This window comes from Suillus discolor, assembly GCF_016758755.1.
Source record: "Suillus discolor strain FC423 chromosome Unknown F5147scaffold_17, whole genome shotgun sequence".
In the NCBI taxonomy this organism is placed as follows: Eukaryota; Fungi; Basidiomycota; class Agaricomycetes; order Boletales; family Suillaceae; genus Suillus; species Suillus discolor.
The window spans coordinates 309,196-329,220 of NW_024541264.1; the positions used below are offsets into that span (position 1 = coordinate 309,196).

General features: G+C 49.6%; 5 protein-coding genes across 5 annotated transcripts; 3 read left to right on the forward strand and 2 right to left on the reverse strand.

Annotated features, from left to right (window-relative positions):
- The first annotated feature begins 6 nt into the window (after positions 1-6).
- On the forward strand, positions 7-3,941 carry F5147DRAFT_92393 (uncharacterized protein). Its single transcript, XM_041444472.1, has 4 exons — positions 7-1,203; positions 1,251-2,301; positions 2,358-3,353; positions 3,404-3,941. Exons 1-4 carry the CDS (start codon positions 373-375, stop codon positions 3,529-3,531), a joined length of 3,006 nt encoding a protein of 1,001 aa, XP_041294816.1. The 5' UTR covers positions 7-372; the 3' UTR covers positions 3,532-3,941.
- On the reverse strand, positions 3,599-4,499 carry F5147DRAFT_92200 (tRNA intron endonuclease). The gene is made up of 6 exons (XM_041444471.1): positions 4,379-4,499; positions 4,241-4,322; positions 4,109-4,188; positions 3,989-4,059; positions 3,743-3,937; positions 3,599-3,696 (listed from the first exon to the last, which is right to left on the reverse strand). Exons 1-5 carry the CDS (start codon positions 4,394-4,396, stop codon positions 3,814-3,816), a joined length of 375 nt encoding a protein of 124 aa, XP_041294817.1. The 5' UTR covers positions 4,397-4,499; the 3' UTR covers positions 3,599-3,696; positions 3,743-3,813.
- Positions 4,500-4,649: 150 nt separating this feature from the next.
- On the forward strand, positions 4,650-7,028 carry F5147DRAFT_771747 (tRNA methyltransferase; the record flags this gene model as incomplete). Its single annotated transcript, XM_041441278.1, has 13 exons — positions 4,650-4,923; positions 4,978-5,069; positions 5,125-5,213; positions 5,263-5,442; positions 5,496-5,594; positions 5,661-5,735; positions 5,784-5,835; positions 5,884-6,054; positions 6,123-6,257; positions 6,311-6,445; positions 6,498-6,580; positions 6,634-6,819; positions 6,875-7,028. 13 exons carry the CDS (start codon positions 4,650-4,652, stop codon positions 7,026-7,028), a joined length of 1,725 nt encoding a protein of 574 aa, XP_041294818.1.
- Positions 7,029-7,175: 147 nt separating this feature from the next.
- On the reverse strand, positions 7,176-11,069 carry F5147DRAFT_573134 (Pkinase-domain-containing protein; the record flags this gene model as incomplete). The annotated part of the gene is made up of 6 exons (XM_041431137.1): positions 7,176-7,385; positions 7,428-7,624; positions 7,689-7,946; positions 8,011-8,229; positions 8,286-9,509; positions 9,560-11,069. The coding sequence occupies 6 exons, from the start codon at positions 11,067-11,069 to the stop codon at positions 7,176-7,178; spliced, it is 3,618 nt and encodes a 1,205-aa protein (XP_041294819.1).
- A 428-nt stretch (positions 11,070-11,497) lies between these two features.
- Positions 11,498-19,970, forward strand: F5147DRAFT_685913 (glycoside hydrolase family 13/glycosyltransferase family 5 protein). The gene is made up of 20 exons (XM_041436714.1): positions 11,498-12,024; positions 12,075-12,225; positions 12,278-12,380; positions 12,445-12,863; positions 12,913-13,309; positions 13,359-13,423; positions 13,476-14,448; positions 14,498-14,765; positions 14,815-16,450; positions 16,502-16,787; positions 16,837-17,529; positions 17,583-17,841; positions 17,895-18,037; positions 18,090-18,410; positions 18,462-18,666; positions 18,716-18,788; positions 18,842-18,884; positions 18,935-19,123; positions 19,176-19,569; positions 19,631-19,970. The coding sequence occupies exons 1-20, from the start codon at positions 11,619-11,621 to the stop codon at positions 19,639-19,641; spliced, it is 7,035 nt and encodes a 2,344-aa protein (XP_041294820.1). The 5' UTR covers positions 11,498-11,618; the 3' UTR covers positions 19,642-19,970.
- Positions 19,971-20,025: the final 55 nt, after the last annotated feature.

The window sequence follows — 20,025 nt, forward strand, 5'->3', positions numbered from 1 at the left end:
CGTCATGCCATATCTAACTTCCAGATACATGGGGTGGTAAGTTACTCGGTAGGTGTACACGTGAATGATGACGTGACGGTTTGCGGAACCGTATCTGGTTTGAACCGCGATACATTATTTAACACGAGTCTGTGAAAGACTAGAATCAGGCTTCTGACCGAGTAATACCGGGTTCTACTTTCACTACCATGACTCACACTCCTTTCTTTGCTATCCTCTTGTAAGCTTGGTCTAAATCCCTTACCCGCTTCCGAGCTAATTCCCTTCGGTCCTCATCCCGAGTCATCTCTCCTTTAAACCTAATCTTTATCTTCTTTCACTTCCAACCCTGCCTACGAAGCTGCCAATTAGGAGGAGTCTGCCGCCAACTTCATGGCCTCGGCTAGTGTTGCGACAGCGTCCAGCACCACGCTTCCTACTGATCCTACCACCCCTGCATTCTCAGACGACCTTGAATGGATCACGGCATATCTTACAATTCACTCCCTTAGTATCCCTAGTCGGCGCTATTCCTTTCTTATCTGGATTGTTGTCGTTTTATTTTTTCTTGCCTTCGCCATCCTGCACTGGACGGGTTCAAGGGGTGGTTTCCTCGGAGCCCATTGGACAAAATGGACTCTCCGCCGACGAACTTGGAGAAAGAAATACAACATCGCATTTGCTCTCAAAAACGACCATTCACACCGTCAGCCCAATTCTTTGCCTTCCAATGCTCAACTTCTTTGTTTGGCACTACTCTTGGGAGGTTCCCTAGCCCTTGCATTTGTCGGCCCAGACTATATTTCTCCGACTCTCAAGGTGTGGCAGGTTCGCCGAGACATTCCCTTCGTAGAGCCCCAGCGTCGTAATTTTATTCCCAACATCGCCCCCTATTTACCACTTCAACCACAATATACTATCGATAAAGCATGGTGGACTTCATCAGCACGCACAGGGCAAATTGCATTCGCTCTCCTTCCTCTTTGCGTGCTTTTTGCCCTCAAAGCGCCCCCTTTCGCAATCTTTGCCATTCCTTTCATGATACAGTTCTTCTTCGACAAGCTCGCTTGGCTTCACCGCTGGACAGGCAGGCTAATATGGTTTCTTACATCAATTCATGTTGCGTTCTGGAGCGTTCAACTCGCCCAAGACCATAATCCCAGTACTGGTCGTGTCGCTTACGTGTACGCTTTCTCCTACATGCCCTTCATATTTGGCTGGGTCGTGAGTCGGATTTCTCTTTCATGCTGAGAGTCTGATGAATTATCTAGGCGTTTGCATTGCTGACATCCATAATCGTTCTGTCCATGAACTCCATTCGAAGAAACTTCTATGAAGCCTTCTATTTCTTGCATGTTTTGCTTGTCCCACTTATGCTCACCTCTGCTGCATTCCATCATCCTACACTCTGGTGGTGGTGTTGGGGTGCTCTCGCAATTTGGGCAGGTGAACGCCTTTGGCGGTGGACGTGGTGGTTTGCCGCAAACACTTCCATTCTAGGTAGCAGTTCGTCATCTAAGCGCTTGCATCCTGCAATAAGTACTGCTGACACGCTTGAGACGGAATATCTTCGTCTCCAGTCACTTGATTTGCAATCTTTCCGTCCACCGAGCTCTTTGAACCCACATTATCAGTCTGACAAACACACAGTCGGTCCACATTCATCATTGCTGCCCATTCGTCTACCCACTGGATCGCTCGAACTGGATACTGCTAGGCCCACAATACATCATCCCTCTCCGTATATTCCTCCTCCAGGGTATGCCCACGCTGAGCTTCTCTCCGGGCATACAGTGCGGTTGCGTCTTATAACCCCCGGATTTCTACCCTGGGCTCCGGGTCAACATTTCCTCATCAAAATCCCCAGCGTCTCCCGATTCACTACCCATCCTTTCACCTGTGCTTCTATATGTGACTATGAGTCACCTACAGATGAGGGCCGCTTGATAGTCATGCTCATCCGTACAAGGAACGGCTGGACTCAAGATTTATGGGATTTGGTTTCCCGTATGACCGCTGAGCATTCACCTGGTGACACACCAATTTGCGCTGCAGAAAATCTTCCTAGTCACGGTGTCTTGTTGAGGACATATGTAGACGGACCTTTTGGTAGTTCGATTCGCGCTCGTTGGGGGAACTACTCGACGGTGCTGATCATCGCTGGTGGCTCAGGAGTGAGCTTCGGTTTGTCTGTGCTACAGTACATATGTATGTGCCTTTCCGGTCGGGACGGGAAGAATTTGGGTGGCCAACCTGGAGGTTGGGGGAAGAAATCATTCCTAACCAAACGAGTACGCTTCGTATGGCTTGTCCGTGAATATTGTAAGTGCTCAAAAACTTTCGTTCGACCATTATAAACTAACCTCACCCTTGTATAGCTCACATACAGTGGTGTGCTTCTATTGTTCGCCGTTGTCTTTCCTTGGTACCATCGTCTGCATTGCAGATCGACATCTTTATCACCAACTTCAAACCCATTGCTCTCAAGAAATCCGATATCCCTCCTTTGCAGGTTCCTCAGCGGCCACTCTTTACTTCTGAGCCCGTTCGTTCTGAGGACCTGCAGCCTCCTCACCCATCGTTTGCACGTGACAGTCCTTCATCGTTCCGCTCTGATTCCAACGACTCCCTTGACAATTCTGATAGTGACGTTGACCTGAGCTACTACACTGGAGAATCTGGGGATCCAATGACACCAGAGGAGGATATTGGCTTGGCGCATGACTCTCACATACTCGAGTTGACCAACTTCGACGGTGACGATGACACTGCTCTGCCAGGGGAACACAATCTGTCCCGCAAGGTGAAGAAGGAAGGCAAGCTGCGACGAGCTCAGTCGCGGAAGTTCTCCGGTGAGAAAACGGTGCGGTTGCTCCAACCTCCCAGTCGTCCTAGCAACATGCAGCTCGCTGCGAATGGAGTATCTGCTATCTCTGCCACCTCAGGACTTTCTACGAACAGACTACTGCCATCATCTATAAATTCGGACAAGAGGTGGTCTGAAATGTCAATGGACACCTTTGCATCTCCAACCTCCATGTGCGGCGATTCACCGACACGCGGTCGGCAGTCGACGTACCATGAGCCTACTTTCTCCCTGAATGGTCGTTCTTCTCAAATGGGTCATGCAGGGCCGTCAACACCCAGGTATTCCACCAGTAGCTGGGAAGGCAAATCAGATGCTGGCAGTTTCCGGGGTCTGTTACCATCTTCCGCACCCAATGGCTCGCTTGATCCGGTCCAGTTTGACATCAGCGAGGAAGAAGCACGGGATATCAATGTTGTTGCAGAGCACGCACGACCTGGTAAACCCAAGCTTGACAGGATACTTGCAGATGAAGTCGAGCAGTCGGAAGGCTCCGTGATGGTTGCTTGTAAGGTCTATCTAGCTGGTTTTTCGACGGTGCTGATTTGTTCTGCTCAGGCTGTGGTCCCACCTCGCTCAACGTGATGGTTCGCAAAATCATTGCCGAACAGATCGATCCTGGGCGGGTCTGGCGAGGTGATATGCGCGGGTCGATATCACTCATTTCCGAGGAATTCGAGTATTGACGATTTACTGTGACATTTTGTTTCACTCTTCATTTCTGACGATTCATCGGGACATTTCATTGTACTCTTCATCAAACAATATTACCCTTACCATGTATCGTTTCCCCGTACATTTTCTCATCTCAGCATTTGTTGTAGTCGTTGTCCGGACATAACATAAGTCCACTAGAATATTTGGTCAATGTATTCCTCGTTGGGTCCGTTGACGTACGTATAAACCCATCAGTTAGATACTCATATTGACAGACGTTTAACTGCTGATGTCAAACGCGCTAGGACGCCTTATACAGGTGGCTTGACGATTCCCTGGCTGATCTTATAATAGACTGTTGACGTGTCTTCCGAGGTAATGACCACATAAATCTCTGAAGGTAAAGGATCAAGGCTGGTAAAAGCAGCGCGAAGCCTAGGGATGCGTTGAACACAGATATATCCAGAGGTGGTCTACCGAACGTACCACGATGTAGATATTGACTCAGACAACGAGCAAGGTACTACAATGCAGATGGACGGCACTCGGTCCGTGTCCTGTCGTGCACATCAATGAATTTCATACGCTGGTGCAGAAAATGCTAACAGGAGTTGGCCGTTTGCCTTTGATCGCGGCTCGTTTGCAAGCTGGAAGGTCGAGAACCTCGACATCGATCCATTTTTGTGCTAAAAGGCGGCCATGTCACCGAATGGATCATAGCCTACAAAGGCTGCGTACCGAGCGTCAGGTCATTGTACACCTGGAACAGCGCGCCTCCGGTTGCAGGATACTTTTCGAGCAGTTGCGAAAGCACCGGGTACTACACGCAAAAAAGGAGTGAGGATCCAGTCTTGTAGCGAACGACTTGTCACTTGCAGATGGATGATTTTGCATGAGAGCAGAATCTTAACTCGGTCAAGGTTACCTTGAACGTAAAAGATCACGCGAATTACGTGGTAGTGCTATGGAAGTCTGCGTCGAGTCATTATGAAGCACTCCAGACAAGATATTCATCTTGGTAATCGTTAGCATCGTGAGGTCTCTACTACTAGTACTCTTTGCTATCGGCAGGCCTCTGCGCCTTGGATTCAGCATTTCAAATCGTCGTCCACAACGATTTGCATTGCAGGTATCACACAAAAGGACCATGTCAGATTCCGTTGGTAGCTCGTCCATCACGGTGCCAGAAGGGTTTACGCTTCACACGGAAAACACGTCCCACATCCTGATCTCATCGAAGGAGGAGGCATTTTTGAATCCAGTTCAGGAATTCAATCGGGATCTCAGTGTCGCGTGCATCAGAGTATGGAGCGAAGAACTGAATAGGGAGAAGGAAGCAAAGTGGAAGCAGGCTCAGGAGAGACGAGCGAAAAGGGAGGCTGAAGGAGAGGTGAAGACGGTGCAGCAGAAGAAGGCAAAAAGTGAGCATCTCTCATGAGGTATTCAAAGTCTTCTCAATGAGCGATTGTTACAAGCGGAATCTACTGAACCGAGCAATGATCTCGATGATGGTTTACCAGGAGATGTATCTACCACCGGAGGTACATCTGAAGGCAACAAACGAGAGGTACTAGTAGGTTACTTCATATTCTGCAATAATGGTTCTGAATCGTTGTCTAAAGTACCGACCCCATAAATTTGTGCTACTCGAAGCATTGTCGGCAACTGGTCTTCGGTCTATCCGCTATGCAAAAGAGATCCCCCTTGTGAGGTCTGTGTCCCAGTTTTGCGTACAAACATACATTTCATCGCCCTTCAAGATTCGTCATTGCGAATGACCTGTCTGCGTCTGCCACGGCTGCCATGAAGAGAAATGTAGAGCTCAATGGTCTTGGACCCTCATATTCTGGTCCAGCTGATAGCGCGTCATCATCTACGGTATCGGAGCACCAGCCTCTCCCTGATCGCGGAAAGGTGAGAATCAACGAGGGCGATGCATGGTAAGTCCTTGATTCTCGAGCTGTAGTTTTGTCTAAGGTACATACTACGTAAGTGCGCTCATGTACAACCATCGCACAGAGAAGACACGTGTCGATGTTGTCGACCTCGATCCATATGGTACTGCTGCCCCCTTTATCGACGGAGCTGTTCAGTGCGTCAACGACGGAGGGAAGTCGCCTACAACTTGAATGTGTGCCTCACGCCAGGGCTTACTTAGGCACCCTACAGGACTTCTATGCGTCACATGCACAGATTTGTCAGTTTTGGCGACGACAAATTACCATGAGAAGTGGTACGTGGGCCGGCTTATAAACTGATAAATGATTGATGGGCTGTGAAGTTTCTCAAATTACGGTGGTATTCCTGTCAAGGCAGAGTACTGCCATGAGGCAGTATGGGCGTCCTCATGATCAAGCCGAACCTCACTGACGTCCCTGAAGGCTCTCAGACTCGTGTTAAACACATTGTCCACCTCGGCAGGCCGATACGGAAGATACATCGAACCGCTCCTGTGTCTATCTATCGATTTTTACGTTCGGCTCTTCGTCCGCATTCACTCCGCGCCGATAGAAGTCAAAAAGACTGCTAGGCAAGTTGCGTCATGCTATGATGTTATCACATCGTCATGCATTTTGTTCCTAGCAAGACAGCAATGTATTTCGTATGTCAAGGCTGTCAGGCTTTCTACGAGCAGCCGTTGGGCCGGACCGTGGAAAAAGTCCACGAACGTTCCGGCAACGTAAACCTCTTGTTCAAGACTCAAGCGGGCCCCCCTGTCCCACAAAAATGTACCGAGTGTGGTTCTGCGTTGCATGTGAGTAGAACAAATCAACTCGGATCGAGGGTAACGAGTCATGTTCGTGGCAGGTTGCGGGTCCAATGTGGTCCGGTTCATTACACAATAATGGTTTCATCTCAAAAGTGCTTGAGCACTTGGGGAGTAACCAAGACAGATATGGCACAGCGGTCCGCATGAAAGGAATGCTAACGGTGGCCAACGAGGTACGATCTGAACTATATCTACACCGCAGACAACCAATCTCTGCCCTTTTAGGAGTTGCACGTCCCATTCTACTTTACCCCATCTCGGATAGCTGGCTACTTTCACTCTGTTTGTCCCCCTTTGGATGATGTGGCGTATGTCGTTATCTCTGAAATGAAAACACTCATGCGCTGAAACTTCATTTTAGCTCTGCTCTCCTGAATGCCGGTCACACCGTATCGCGTTCACACGCCCTACCAGGCTCTCTGAAGACTGATGCGACGCGTCAAGATGTGCACGACGTCTTCAGGTCTTGGGTGAAGAAGCACCCCGTGAGAATGGACAAGGTCTCTGAGACCTCTCTCGCGAGGCAATTACTCGCAAAGGAAGCAAGGTAAGTACCAGTTCTAAGAAACAGACTTTGCCAGCTGATCACAAACTGCATGTAGGACGGAGGCCAATTTCACCAGACACCCTCGATCAGTGACGCAAGCATCAAAAGTAAAACTCGTCCGCTACCAGCAGAACCCAGCTCCCAATTGGGGCCCCGGTACGAAAGCAGACACCGGTACGAAGCGCAAACGCGAAGAGGAAAATCAATAGCGTAAATCAATATCAACCTAGTGTGTACCCATCGGTACAACAAATATGCAATTGTAACAAGGTACATGCGTGCGAGTATGGTAATGCCAATAACGTTAAGTAAACATCCCAACAGAGAGAGAGAAGGAGAAATGTAGATGTGGGATATCATGCCGAGATCTCGATAGTTGGAATAGACTTGAGTGCTGCATTCTTGCTCGAAAATCCTGCGTGCTTCTTGACGGCAACCCAAGGGTGCTGAAGCAGCTCACCAGCGCTTGGACGAGCTGAATGATCGAGATCAAAAGTCTTCGTAAGAAAGTCCTGAGCCTCTGAAGAAATATCTGATGGTATAGCAGGTTTAGCGGATTGGCCGATCTGCAAAAACGTCCATAAGAGTACGACCGACCCAAAAAAAACACCAACCTTGAAAATCGCTTGCATCTGAGTCAGTTGCGCCCATGGGTGTTCCCCAGTCAACATCTCGACAACTAAGCATCCCACACTCCAGATATCAGCAGCCGAAGTATGCGCGGTCTGCTTCACGACTTCAGGTGCCATCCAGAACACTGATCCTTGCAATGATGGGCGATTCATCCTTTTGCCTGTGAGAAGGTCTGACAAACCACATGCATGTCAATGTGAAACGCCGCATGCCAAGATGAAGCTACTTTTACTCACTGCCGTCAACTTTCTTCGAGATGCCAAAGTCTGAGATTTTGATGCCGCCTTTGTTGTCAACGAGGATATTTGCTCCTTTAATATCACGATGTATGATGTCGCGTTCGTGAAGGTAGTTAAGGCCTTGTAAGATTTGTCGTACAAAGTTTTTGACGAGAGGTTCCTCGAAAGCGCCGTAGCTACGCAACAATGCAGTGACAGAACCTCCAGGAACGTATTCCAGGAAGATGTTGAGAAAATCGTCGTCGAGTGAGGAATCTTTGTTTTTCCGTGGGTGAGTTTTTCGATCGTATTTGAAATAGCGTGGAATGCGCGGACTTACAGAGGTACTGGACAATATTTGGGTGGGATAGATCTTTGAGAAGGTCGATCTCTCGTTCCAATGCGCTAAGCATATTTTTCTTCCGCTCCTCATTTGGAGCTGAGCCCCTTGGCAGCTCGACTTGCTTCACTGCCATCAGAAGACCGTTTACAGCATCCATACCCAAATAGACTTTCCCAAATGACCCTGCACCGATGAGTGCGCCTTTAATCCACTTGCCTAAAAAAACTCTGAAGTTAGCGCACATACATTCAAAATTATTTTCAACTTACCACCGCTAGAGTTCATAGCCTGACCAGTTTCGTCTTCCTCCTCAACTTCCTCACTCTCATCTTCATCATCTTCATCGTCCTCGAGCACGGCATCACCCTCCGAAAAACTGATAACATCATCGATATCAGGCTCCACCTTCGTCCAGTCTTCAGCCCCCTCAACACCCATATCAACCGCCATACTCTGTCTCCGATTTTCTACTTCAGCAGTGATCTCATCCACAGTCAATAAGCTGGCAGTATCTGACCGATCACGCTTGCTCCTCAACTCAGTCATGAAACTCATCCGTTTAGACGCATTCGAATTCGACCTCGGGCGCAGAGGACCTGTAAGGTCTTCCATAGACTCTGAAAGTGATATCGAAGGGAACGTCACAGGAGGGAGTAATTGCGGTTTCGAGTCAAACGAAGAGAGCTTCTCAACATCATCTCCAGTCAGGATCACCGATCGCCCGTCTTCAGTGGATATCGATACTCGTGGGGGGTCCTCACCAATCGAAGGTGCTGCCAAAGACCGGGTGTCTGGTATCGTGGAACTAGTAGAGATGGTAGAGTTCCGTTTGGAAGATATTGTTCGTGAGGGCGACATCGAGCGCTGTGCTGATCCTGAACCCTGCGTGCTGGTGCTGAATCGCGAAGGAAGAGGTGGTGGATTGAGGGATAGCATGCTGTCCCTCTTCTCCCCACTCACGCTCGAAGCCCGGAGCATCATACTGTGCCGTGCATTCCGCAACATCTTCCTGTCTGTGAACGGGAAGTATTCCGTCAAGTGCGTTGTGATCAACTCGCTCGGCGGGCGCTGGCCGAAGAAATTGCGGAGCTTTGAAGGCTTCTTGGCGGAATTTACGGGTGGGAGCGGATGTTTCGGGTGGCTTTGGGTAGGCGATGCACTAGGGTCGAGAGCTTTTTCCGGGTCGCGCACGCCAAGGCCGCTGAGGACGCTGATAGTACTTGCCCGTTTGATTGCGCGTGCTTTCTGGCCCTGCGAATCATCGATATTTAGGATCATGCCAGGATCAGGTTCATGGTCGGATTCGGATGGCCGTGGTTGGATGCTGGGGGAGGTAGGACTGATATTCCGGGGAGGGTTCTCCCCAAATATTCGCTGGAGATCTTTTGAACGTTTTGTACGCCCGCTTTTGCGGAGCGTTAGGCCGCGTCCTTTAACAGGGTCATCGGAGGCGCTGTGGCACACTGCTAGGAGTTCTGCTTCGGAGAGTGGTTTGCCTGTCCACAAATGTTAGAGTGCGAGATTTTAAATAAGAGAGGAATCAAACCCGAGTCATTTGTTTCGTCCCACTCTAGATATACAGACCATCCGTCTACGCTGAGTCCACCATCATCGGTCTCGACGCGGCTCATGACGTCGTTCCTCCTCGACGAGCCCACCTTGTCAGCTTTCTTGAGCACCTTCTCCATGACCTCTATACCGCCCGCACAATCAGCGACATCAACTGTATAATACCGCTGTTCTTCTGGCATGGAAAATCTAACGAGTTTACGACGGGAGGTATCCGATGGGGTATTATGAGCGGAAGGATTGAACGGACCGCGTCCGACTGCGAATGCAGGGGGTGAGGAGGATCCTGATGACGAAGCTGATGTTTGCCCCTGGAACGACTCCACGATCGGGGAAAGGGCCAACCCATTCTGAGCGGGGGCCTGTAAAGATGGGGGGGCTTGGGCAGATGCATAGGGATGGGCACTGGTTCCAGTCGTGGAAGGCCTAGGAGGAAGTTTTGAATTCGTGGGGGTAGGTGCAAGAGGGGAAGGGACGCCATTAAAAGAGATGTTCCTGTTATGTGCGACGTTGATGGAACGTGGAGATGATCGCGAGCTCAGGGGAGAGGGTGATTTGATTGGGGATGGACCTGATCGAGGATCTGGGGGGAGACCAAATGACCAGCTGTTTGATTGAGATGGGGTTGTGAGCATGTTTGAGGGGGTGGGCGTTGGTGCTGGTGGAAGGGGTGAGTTGGCATAGTTGGTTGCGTCTGGTTGGTTAGGGGTGCGAATGCGTGGGCCGGTGACGGAATGGAGAGTGCGGGAGGTTCCGCGTGGGGGCTGAGGTGGTTGACCTCTTGGTGCGGGAGGAAGGGGTGGCAAGGATGGACGGGGAGTGTAGCTGGTTGGTGTTGTCGACTGGCTGATTTGGGGAAGTGGACGGATTGTGGAAGGGTTACGTATAGAGTCGCCAGACTGAGGTTCCCGAATGATGCGGGGAAGATCCGGGCGTCCTGAAGTTGGAGATAGTACCAATGGAGCAGGCCTGTTGCTATCGAGACGCTTGTGGGATGTGCGAGAGGTCGGTGAGGGCTCTCTAGAAGTGGATAGCTCTTGGGAGCTAGTGCGTGAATGGGAATGTTCAGCTGGAGGTTCCCTTGAAGATTCTGGAGGAAGAGAAGCCAAGAAGGCCCTGGTATGGGCGATAGCAGAGAGAGAAGATGTAGCGCGCTGTGAACACTTTGACCTCAAACTCTTGACTCCGTTGACGATGCGAAGCCTGTCTCCGATACTGGAGATACCCATCTCTTTAAGAGTGTCCTGGTCTAGCTCTAACAGAATATCACCACGAATGTCATTATTCTTGAAGGCGGGGATATGTGCACTACATTTATTATCTGCGAGCCATCGAGCGACGTGGACGTCATTCCAGGTGCGCATGAAATCTGAAAATGTGGTACCGTGAGGCGGGTCTAGTATGGAGTTAGTTGACATTGATGAAGTGAGAGTGATGAAGGAGCGGGAATCTGAGCGAGATTTGATGTCTGTAGTGGTGGCAGCCATCAGTATGAGGCCTGTGCCGACTGAAAATTGGTAGCGCTAGCACTGTGGATAAGCAGTACAGAACGGCGTACTCTAGCTGTGCTAGTACCGCGTAGTGAAGCGCTCTCACTGCAGTGGTTAATGTCTCATTTTTTTTTGTAGGAGCGTGGGATATGTTAGGATGATTAGTTACTTAACATATATAATTTTTGATTTTCACACAGTTGATGTCTCGGCATGTCAATACAGTTGTACGGCCACTCAAGGTGGTAGTAGGCACATACATGCACTTCGGATCGGTCACTACGCGTTTATTAGAACCTTGGCGTGATCGACCTAACCATGTACCTGACCGAACCGAACGAACCAGTCTGATTGACCCAGGCCTGCCTGTCACGGGGGCAGTGCGTGGACCTTCTTCGGATTCTTCAAACTTCTCGTATGTATAACGTATTTTTCCCCCTTCTTTTCTACGTTCACTGTCTCTTCCTGGAACCCCCGACTGGAAATCTCCATCCCTGTCAAATAATATCATTTTCTCCACCGTTCCTCTCCTTCAAGTGATCCAAGATGCGGTTCCTAACCGCCCTTGCTTCATCACTATGTTTTTCTTCAATGACATACGCTTCCCCTTATCGTCCAGACCTCACATCCTACAACCTCAATGGAAACCAATCCGCTCAGTCCCCTACAGATTATGCAACCACGAGATCAAACACCACCTACACCCCTTCTCCACAGAACTGGCGTTCAATTCCAGTATACACAGTCCTTATGGACAAGTTTGCTGATGGTGACCCTACAAACAATCAGTTCTTTGGCTCACCATACGAATGGGATTGGAGAGAAACCCAACTTCGTTTCGGCGGTGACCTCAAAGGAATAACCTCAAAGCTGGACTACATCCAAGGTATGGGTGTGAAGGCCATATATCTCTCAGGTACAATATTCTTGAACATGATATGGCAAGCCGATAGTATGTCCTTATCTCAATCTCATTTACTACTCATACTCACTTTTTTTTAGGTTATTCTCCTCTCGACTTCTCCGTATTGGATCCTCATTGGGGTACTATTGATGATTGGGTAAACTTCGTCGACACAGTACATGCACGCGGCATGTATATCATGTTGGATTTCACAGTCGGAACATTGTCCGACCTTATCGGCTTTGAAGGGTTTGTTCTCCCTATCCACCAATTACAATTACCACTCACTCACACCCACCAGTTTTCTCAATGTCAGCGCCCCATTCACTCTCAATGAATATGATGCAATCTACAAAAACCCAAATTACCTCCCCTGGGGTTTTGAGGAGTATGTTGATTTTTCCGTAAGTAGTTATTTTCGTTCGCCTCGTGCCTGAACCCCCTCTCAACTATCTTTTTTTCCTCTAGGTCATCAATGTCCGTAACACCTCTTGTCAACTTCCCGTCTTTTGGCAAGACGATGGAACAATTCAGCCTGTAACGGGCAATGATGGTTGTTATGAGTCCGACTTTGATCATTATGGTGATATGGAAGCCTTTGGTGTACACCCTGACTGGCAGCGTGAACTTTCCAAATTTGCATCCGTACAGGACCGTCTCCGCGAATGGAAACCTAGTGTTATGGATAAACTCACTACCTTTTCCTGCATGACTATCACAGCCCTTGATATCGATGCCATTCGTGTCGACAAGTCCACACAGCTCACCGTCGATGGCATGACCGCTTGGGCGTCTGCAACTCGTGCTTGCGCCACTAATCTTGGAAAGAAGAATTTCTATATCACCGGTGAAGTCACTGGCGGTGACACCTTTGGGTCCCTATACATGTCAGTCGCTATTCCACTCATCACCCACATCAACTGATTGCCTTTACAGGGGACGTGGCCGTACCCCAACTATGCTGCCCCCCGGATTCCTCCAGGCAGCTAACTTGACAGAATCCCAAAACCAGTATTTCATGCGCCCACAACCGTCAAATGGCCTCGACGGCTACGCGTTCCATTACTCAATTTACCGCGCCCTCACCCGTTTCCTCGGAATGGATGGAAACTTGGCCGTCGCGTACGATCTCAACATTAACTTTGTCACTGCTTGGAACCAGATGTTCGTGAACAACGACTTCTTGAATCCAAACACCGGCCTCTTTGATCCGAAGCATATGTTCGGAACAAGCAATTTCGATGTTTTCCGCTGGCCCAGTTTGGCGAATGGCACATTGAGATCTGCATTGGCATCTTATATCACGTACCTGGTTATGCCAGGGGTTCCATTGGTAAGAGCTATACTCGAACGTTTGTCGCTGCAGTACTTAGCTTTTATAGATCTATTATGGCGAGGAGCAGAATTTCTATCTATACGACTCCACAGCTTCAAACTATCTCTTCGGGTGGGTCACTCTCGCCTCTAAGTGATTACTTTTCTCACACTGCTATTCTCAGACGTCAAGCTATGATGAGCAACAAGGCATGGCAGCGCCACGGGTGCTACAGACTTGGATCTGCTCAATACTTTAACATGCCGCTTGACCCCGCCTTAACGGGATGTGACGACGATTGGAACTCGCTCGATCATTTTGATCCCACGACGGACATGCATCGCCTTGTGAAACATTTCTTGAGCCTCCGAACCACCTACAACGCCCTCCAAGACGGCTTCGACCTCGTACAGCGTGGAAACTGGACCTACTTCGTTGAGTTCCCAGGTTCGAACGACACCGCAACCGAAATGGGCCTCTGGTCCGTATCACGTGCAGGTATCCAGAATGTACAAAACCTCACGGGGAACCACACCGATCAGATCTGGCTATTGTACTCCAATCTGAACCACTCAGAGACGTTTTCGTATGATTGCGGCGGTCCATTGTGGATATCGTCGCCCTATGTGGGTGGCACGACAGTGAGGAACTTACTTTCTCCGTACGAGAACTATTCGCTCGTGGACTCGGGATCGTCGTATTATGGTAACGGATCGGCACCGTGGTATGGATGTCTCCAGACGGTGGACATAGACACGTTTGGTTTCAAGGCTTTGGTCCCTATCACCGAGTGGGTCGCTGCTCCCCCTATGCTCACCAAGTTCCTGCCTGGACATGATGCGCGCATCGAAGTCACGCGGGGGGAGCCAAACGCCACGATTGTGGACCTCGTGCTGGAGTTCAATGTGGCAATGTCATGTGATAGCGTCACGCAGAGTTTATCGTTCAACGTGTCGTCTTCTGGCATCGGTGGGCAGCCTACGCTCAACCTAACTTCGGTGGTGTGCAATGCTGTCACGAATCCCACCATATCGCCCATTGTGGGAACTCCGTACTCGCAGTGGTCGTGGTCTGGTACACTGACCAATGTTTCGGATGGGATTTTGGAGATTATTGTTAATAATCCAACATCGTTCGACGGGACTCTGTCTACTGGGGTATGTTTATTTTATCACTACTCTGTCGTGTTTTGTTCATGGTTTGTAGAGCGTAGACCATCTACTGCTGCGCAAGGGCGAAGCGAACAATGTCATGGTGTTCCCCGAGTCCGATTATGCTAGCCCAGATTTCAAGTACACTGACGGCCAGTATACATTTACGCACCGTGCCTATGGGGCAGATATGTTCAGGTACTCGGGCGACTACACACTAAGTTGGTCTAATTGGACGAGCTGGGAGAATGTTACGACCATACCGGCGGACGTCCTTACTAATTCTGGTACTTTCTGGACGGGACAACATCTCATAGTACAATGTGAGCATTCGTAGTGCTACTGCTTTTTCTGGTGTTGATGTTGCAGTAGATTGGAGTAGTATGGCGACGACATCCAGCGTCGTCGTGCATGCAGATCTGAACTTCAAGCAGCAGCGTCGCGTTCCCCAGTTCCTCGCTCGAGGTCCTTTCAACGACTGGGGTTATGACCAGGGTATCTCCAATGCGATGGACCTAGTAAGCGATGGCACTTGGGAGCTCGAAATCATGGCTGCGTGGCCAACGTACCTGCAACTCAACGTGTTTGGGTACGATGACTACTACTACGGCGACGTGGATGCGGACGGCGTTATGGATCGGCTACCACCAAACAGCATTGCACCCAACTACCTGAACTTGTCGGCGCCCCCTTATCCTGCGCTCGCGTGGGCACTCGTCGTTGATGATGCCACGTTGGCGTGGACCCTTGAGCCTCGTGGCCAGGCTTCTGTCGGCGCTATCATGTACGGGCTTCTCTGCTGTATCTCCCTCATTTCCGGAGTTCTCGCAGTTGTCATTTTCATGTACTCGTTCTACGGCATCCGCCACAACCGGTACGGTGTGCAGGCGAATTCCGGTGCAAGCAAGTATTTCCCTATCATCGGATCGCTCGGCAACAAGTCGACCGCAGACTTCAAGGAGAGCGTGACGCCCATCACGGAGAAGTTCTTTAGGCACAAACAGAATGCGGATGTCATAGGATGGCCAGAGGACAAGAACAAGCGGCGCAAAGTCCTCATCGCGACGCTCGAGTATGAGATCATTGACTGGAAACTCAAAGTCAAGATCGGAGGTCTCGGTGTGATGTCATCGCTCATGGGAAAAGCCATGACGGACGTTGACTTGATCTGGGTCATTCCTAAAGTCAAGGATCTGGAATATCCCGCTGGTGTACCTGCGGAGCCTATCGAGGTTATTATCTTCAATGAGCCTTACCTTATCGAAGTGGAGACGCACGTGTTGGACAATATCACCTATGTTATCCTCGACAGCCCCGTTTTCCGTGCACAGACCAAATCGGACCCGTACCCAGCTCGCATGGACGACCTCAGTTCCGCCATCTTCTACTCTACATGGAACCAGGCCATTGCAACCACCATCCGCCGATTCCCCGTCATCGACATATACCACGTCAACGACTACCATGGCGCGCTTGCTCCGATCTACCTCCTGCCCAAAGTAATACCCGTTTGTCTCTCGCTGCATAATGCCGAGTTCCAGGGTCTATGGCCACTCCGGACAAAGGAAGAAATGAAAGAAGTTTGCTCCGCATTTAACATCAGCAAAGAGCACTGCACGAAATACGTCCAGTTCGGAAACACGTTTAACCTGCTTCACGCTGCTGCATCGTTTATCAGCGTTCATCAAAAGAGCATTGGTGTCGCTGGAGTGTCGGACAAGTATGGGAAGCGCAGTTGGGCACGGTATCCTGCTCTGTGGACCCTGAAGCATGTTGATTCGCTGCCTAATCCTGATCCGACGGATATTGAGGCTTTGGACGAGAATCCAGTGGCTATGCGTGATGTGCAGGTCGATCAGGCTGCTGAGGCACAACGTCCAGAGATGAAGAGGCAGGCTCAGGAATGGGCGAATATCAAGCAGGATCCTAACTCTGATCTGTTTGTGTTCGTTGGTCGGTGGTCTAAGCAGAAAGGTGTTGACCTGATTGCGGACGTTATGCCATCGCTGTGAGTGCGTTTGTAGATTCTGTGGGACTCGGTTCTGATAAGACCTCTCAGCCTTGAGAAACGCCCTTCGATACAGCTGATTTGTGTCGGACCTGTCATTGATCTTTATGGTCGGTTCGCTGCGGAGAAACTTGCTCGGTTGATGGAGATGTACCCTGATCGTGTTTACTCGAAACCGGAGTTTACGGCGTTACCGCCTTATCTGTTTAGTGGTGCTGATTTCGCTTTGATCCCTTCCCGTGATGAACCGTTTGGATTGGTCGCTGTCGAATTCGGGAGGAAAGGTGCCCTTGGTGTTGGTAGTCGACTGGGTGGTCTTGGATTGATGCCTGGATGGGTGAGTGCTTAGTCTTCTTGGAGGCACGATCTGACGAGATCCCTGGTAGTGGTTCCCTGTAGAATCTACCTCAACGGCCCATATGTTGTCACAGCTTTCGAAGACGATCAAGTTGGCATTGAAATCCACAGAGGAAGAAAGAGCCATACTTCGTGCTCGGTCAGCTGTTCAGCGTTTCCCAGTCGTCGAATGGCGTCAGCGGATGGAAGACATGCACCGAAGGAGTATAAACGCAAGCCGAAGGCTAGCTACTTCGAACGCTTGGCGGGAGGCGGACTGCGGGACTGAGCCCTCTCAGCATGTGGTTTCTGAAGAAGATTGGAACCCTGTCAATCAAGGCCTACCTGTTCAACCAGACTGGGATGCCCAGAGCGCCATGTCATCCCCTAGATTGATGCCTAGTTCTCCTGGAAGCCAGGTTTCAACGCCCCATGATGAGAACTTCCTGTCGGCACCACCTCGCTTCAACTTCAACCGCGACTCTTCATACACATCAGATACTTCTGACGAGGAACACTCGCGGCATAGTTTCGCGACTAGCAGTCGGCCTGGATACAGTGACTTTTTGGAGAAAGCGAACAGGACGATTGCACAAGATCATCGACATGCGCCAGATCCTTTCTTGAGTCCGACACCCCCTTCGAGACCGTTTGGATCGCATTCTCGGGTGGCCTCGATGGAGTCCATTGGCAGCATCGTGGAAGAAAAGAGCAACTCACCGTTGAATAAGGCTATTGCAACAGTGCGTATCTCGAGAATTTTGGTGACCGCCATTGTCTCATTCACTTTTTTTAGTTCACGGATTCTGATGGCGGCGTTGCCTCAGAGTTTGTGCAGAAGCTGCAAGCGTTGAACTCGAATAACTCCAAGGGCGAACTCTCTATCGAGAAGTACCTCGTCAAGTCTGAGGAGGCCTTCTTCGAACGTGTGAGACGAGACAAGTTGTCCAGTGCAGCCAGTTACATTTCCTCGCACCGCGAATCTATCTGGAGCATGCCTGGTACTCTTACGATCAACGAGCACTCTACAATGAACGAGCATTCCCGTCCAACATGTAACTGTAGCTTTCTTGTGAAGGTGAATTGTTACTGACGCCACCCATTACAGCCCCAAGAACACCTAGCTCTCACCCATTCCAGACAGAGCCAGAATTCGACGGCAACATGGTGGTCATGAACAGAGTCCAAATTGCCATGGCTCGACAATATGGTGGTTGGCCGTTGTATACTATCATCATTGCTCTCGGCCAGGTAAGACCTTTGATTCTTGATCCTCATCCATGAGCTCACGTTTGTTCTTAAGATGCTTGCTGCAAACAGCTATCAGATGACGTTACTCACTGGTCAAAACTACCAGGACAACCTTCAGCTATATGTTCTCAGTGCTGTATTCTTGGCTGCATCTTTCGTTTGGTATACAATGTTCCGCTTGAAACCTTCCGTCTACGTTCTTTCTGCACCCTGGCTCTTCTATGGCATAGCATTCTTCTTGATTGGCGTTCCCTCATTATCACCGAAACTTCAAGGGGCTCATACCATCTTATCGGACATTGCCACTTGGTCATATGCTGTTGCTTCTGCTGCTGCTTTCATCTTCTTCGGTTTGAACTTTGGAGAAGAAGCGGTAAGTCATTTATTTGGGTCCTTTTGTATGCAGCTGATTTTTGTGCTTTAGGGTGCCGCCACTGAAGTCTGGATACTGCGCGCTTGCATTGTGCAAGGTTCTCAACAAATCTGGGTGGCTGCCCTGTGGTTCTGGGGTAGCACACTGAATACCGCGAAGCCTGGGTCCGTTACGCCTTGGTGGATTGTCTGTATCTTATGGCCGCTCTCAATAATGTCGTTTGCGTTTGCATACTTGATGTTGTACGGACTGCCAGGTAAGTCCCATCTGAGTTCTCAAGCAGGATAATACCAACTACCACACAGAGTACTACCGACAAACTCCTCCGAAAGTTCCAAACTTCCTCAAAACTCTCTTCCGAAGGAAACTCGTTCTTTGGTTAGGCTTTTCTTACTCGCGGCGAAGTTCATGATGCTAATACTCCACACAAGGTTCCTCGCATCTGAAGTCTTGCGTGATTATTGGCTCAGCGGGGTATGTTAGATCCAGTGCTTTGACATCCTTATGTTCTAACATTATTGCAGCCCTACGGTCGCAACTGGAGTTTCCTGTGGAGTGTTCCGATCCCCAAGTGGGCGATCATGCTTCTCATCATCTTCTTTTTTATCGGTGTCTGGGCTTTCATGCTCTATATCCTCACGTCCTTGAGTAGGACGCACACATGGTTGTTGCCCGTGTTCGCTGTTGGTCTTGGTGCTCCAAGATGGTGTCAGGTATTATCTTGTGATGTTGCATCAATCTTCAGTCGTCTGACACGTTTTGCAGACATTGTGGGGCACCTCATCTCTTGCACTCTATATCCCGTGGGCTGGTTCAGGAGGACCGTACCTTGGTCTTTCTCTGTGGCTTTGGCTCGGCGTTTTGGATGCTGTGCAAGGTGTCGGTTTGGGAATGATTCTCCTGCAGACGTTGTCAAGATTGCACGTCTGTGCCACGCTCGCTTTCGCTCAGGTCATTGGGTCTATCTGTGTTATGGCCGCCCGCGCAACTGCACCAAACCGTATCGGTCCAGGGAGCGTGTTCCCTGATGTCGGAACATGGGACTTCTCGCAAGGTCTCAAGGGCAGCCCGATGGCCTCCGCTCCATTCTGGATAGCGTTGATCTGCCAGATTGTCATTGTACTAGGTTATTTCTGGTTCTACCGCAAAGAACAACTAGGTAAGTTATCATGCAACTTGACCGTGGAGATACTCGATGTGGCTAATCACCGTCGCTTCAGCTCGACCATAATTATGCTATTGCTATTCACTGTCATCAATCACGCACATACTAGAACCATCACTCCATTCAAGGACTTTTGTTTTCATGGATACTTTCGTTCACTCGGATATTTTCGCTGTTGGATTATAGGTGCCATCAAATTTTTGAACTCTGTACTCGCTCGCACATCAGATTGTCGACGCTTCGTCAACTGAAACTCACGTCACATACTCTAGCTCCAGTGCCTCATACGAACGCGCATATATGTACTTCGGGATATTTTATAGACTGTGTTTTGGTGTTGTTAAGATCATACCTACATAAACCTTGCTTGAATCTCAGTTCGCCATGACTTACAACCCACAAGTTCTCTTACAGGTGGGCCAGGTTACTTTGGTAAGGTCAAAGGAATAT

Coding starts and splice junctions, on each gene's coding strand:
- F5147DRAFT_92393 (XM_041444472.1), top strand. CDS start 373: ATGGCCTCGGCTAGTGTTGCGACAGCGTCCAGCACCACGCTTCCTACT. Junction 2,302..2,357: donor ATGGCTTGTCCGTGAATATT/GTAAGTGCTCAA, acceptor ACCCTTGTATAG/CTCACATACAGTGGTGTGCT. Junction 3,354..3,403: donor AGGCTCCGTGATGGTTGCTT/GTAAGGTCTATC, acceptor TGTTCTGCTCAG/GCTGTGGTCCCACCTCGCTC.
- F5147DRAFT_685913 (XM_041436714.1), top strand. CDS start 11,619: ATGCGGTTCCTAACCGCCCTTGCTTCATCACTATGTTTTTCTTCAATG. Junction 16,788..16,836: donor TTGGATTGATGCCTGGATGG/GTGAGTGCTTAG, acceptor GATCCCTGGTAG/TGGTTCCCTGTAGAATCTAC. Junction 18,885..18,934: donor GTGATTATTGGCTCAGCGGG/GTATGTTAGATC, acceptor ACATTATTGCAG/CCCTACGGTCGCAACTGGAG.
- F5147DRAFT_92200 (XM_041444471.1), bottom strand. Junction 4,060..4,108: donor AAGGCAAACGGCCAACTCCT/GTTAGCATTTTC, acceptor TGTGCACGACAG/GACACGGACCGAGTGCCGTC. Junction 3,938..3,988: donor GAGTCAATATCTACATCGTG/GTACGTTCGGTA, acceptor ACGCATCCCTAG/GCTTCGCGCTGCTTTTACCA.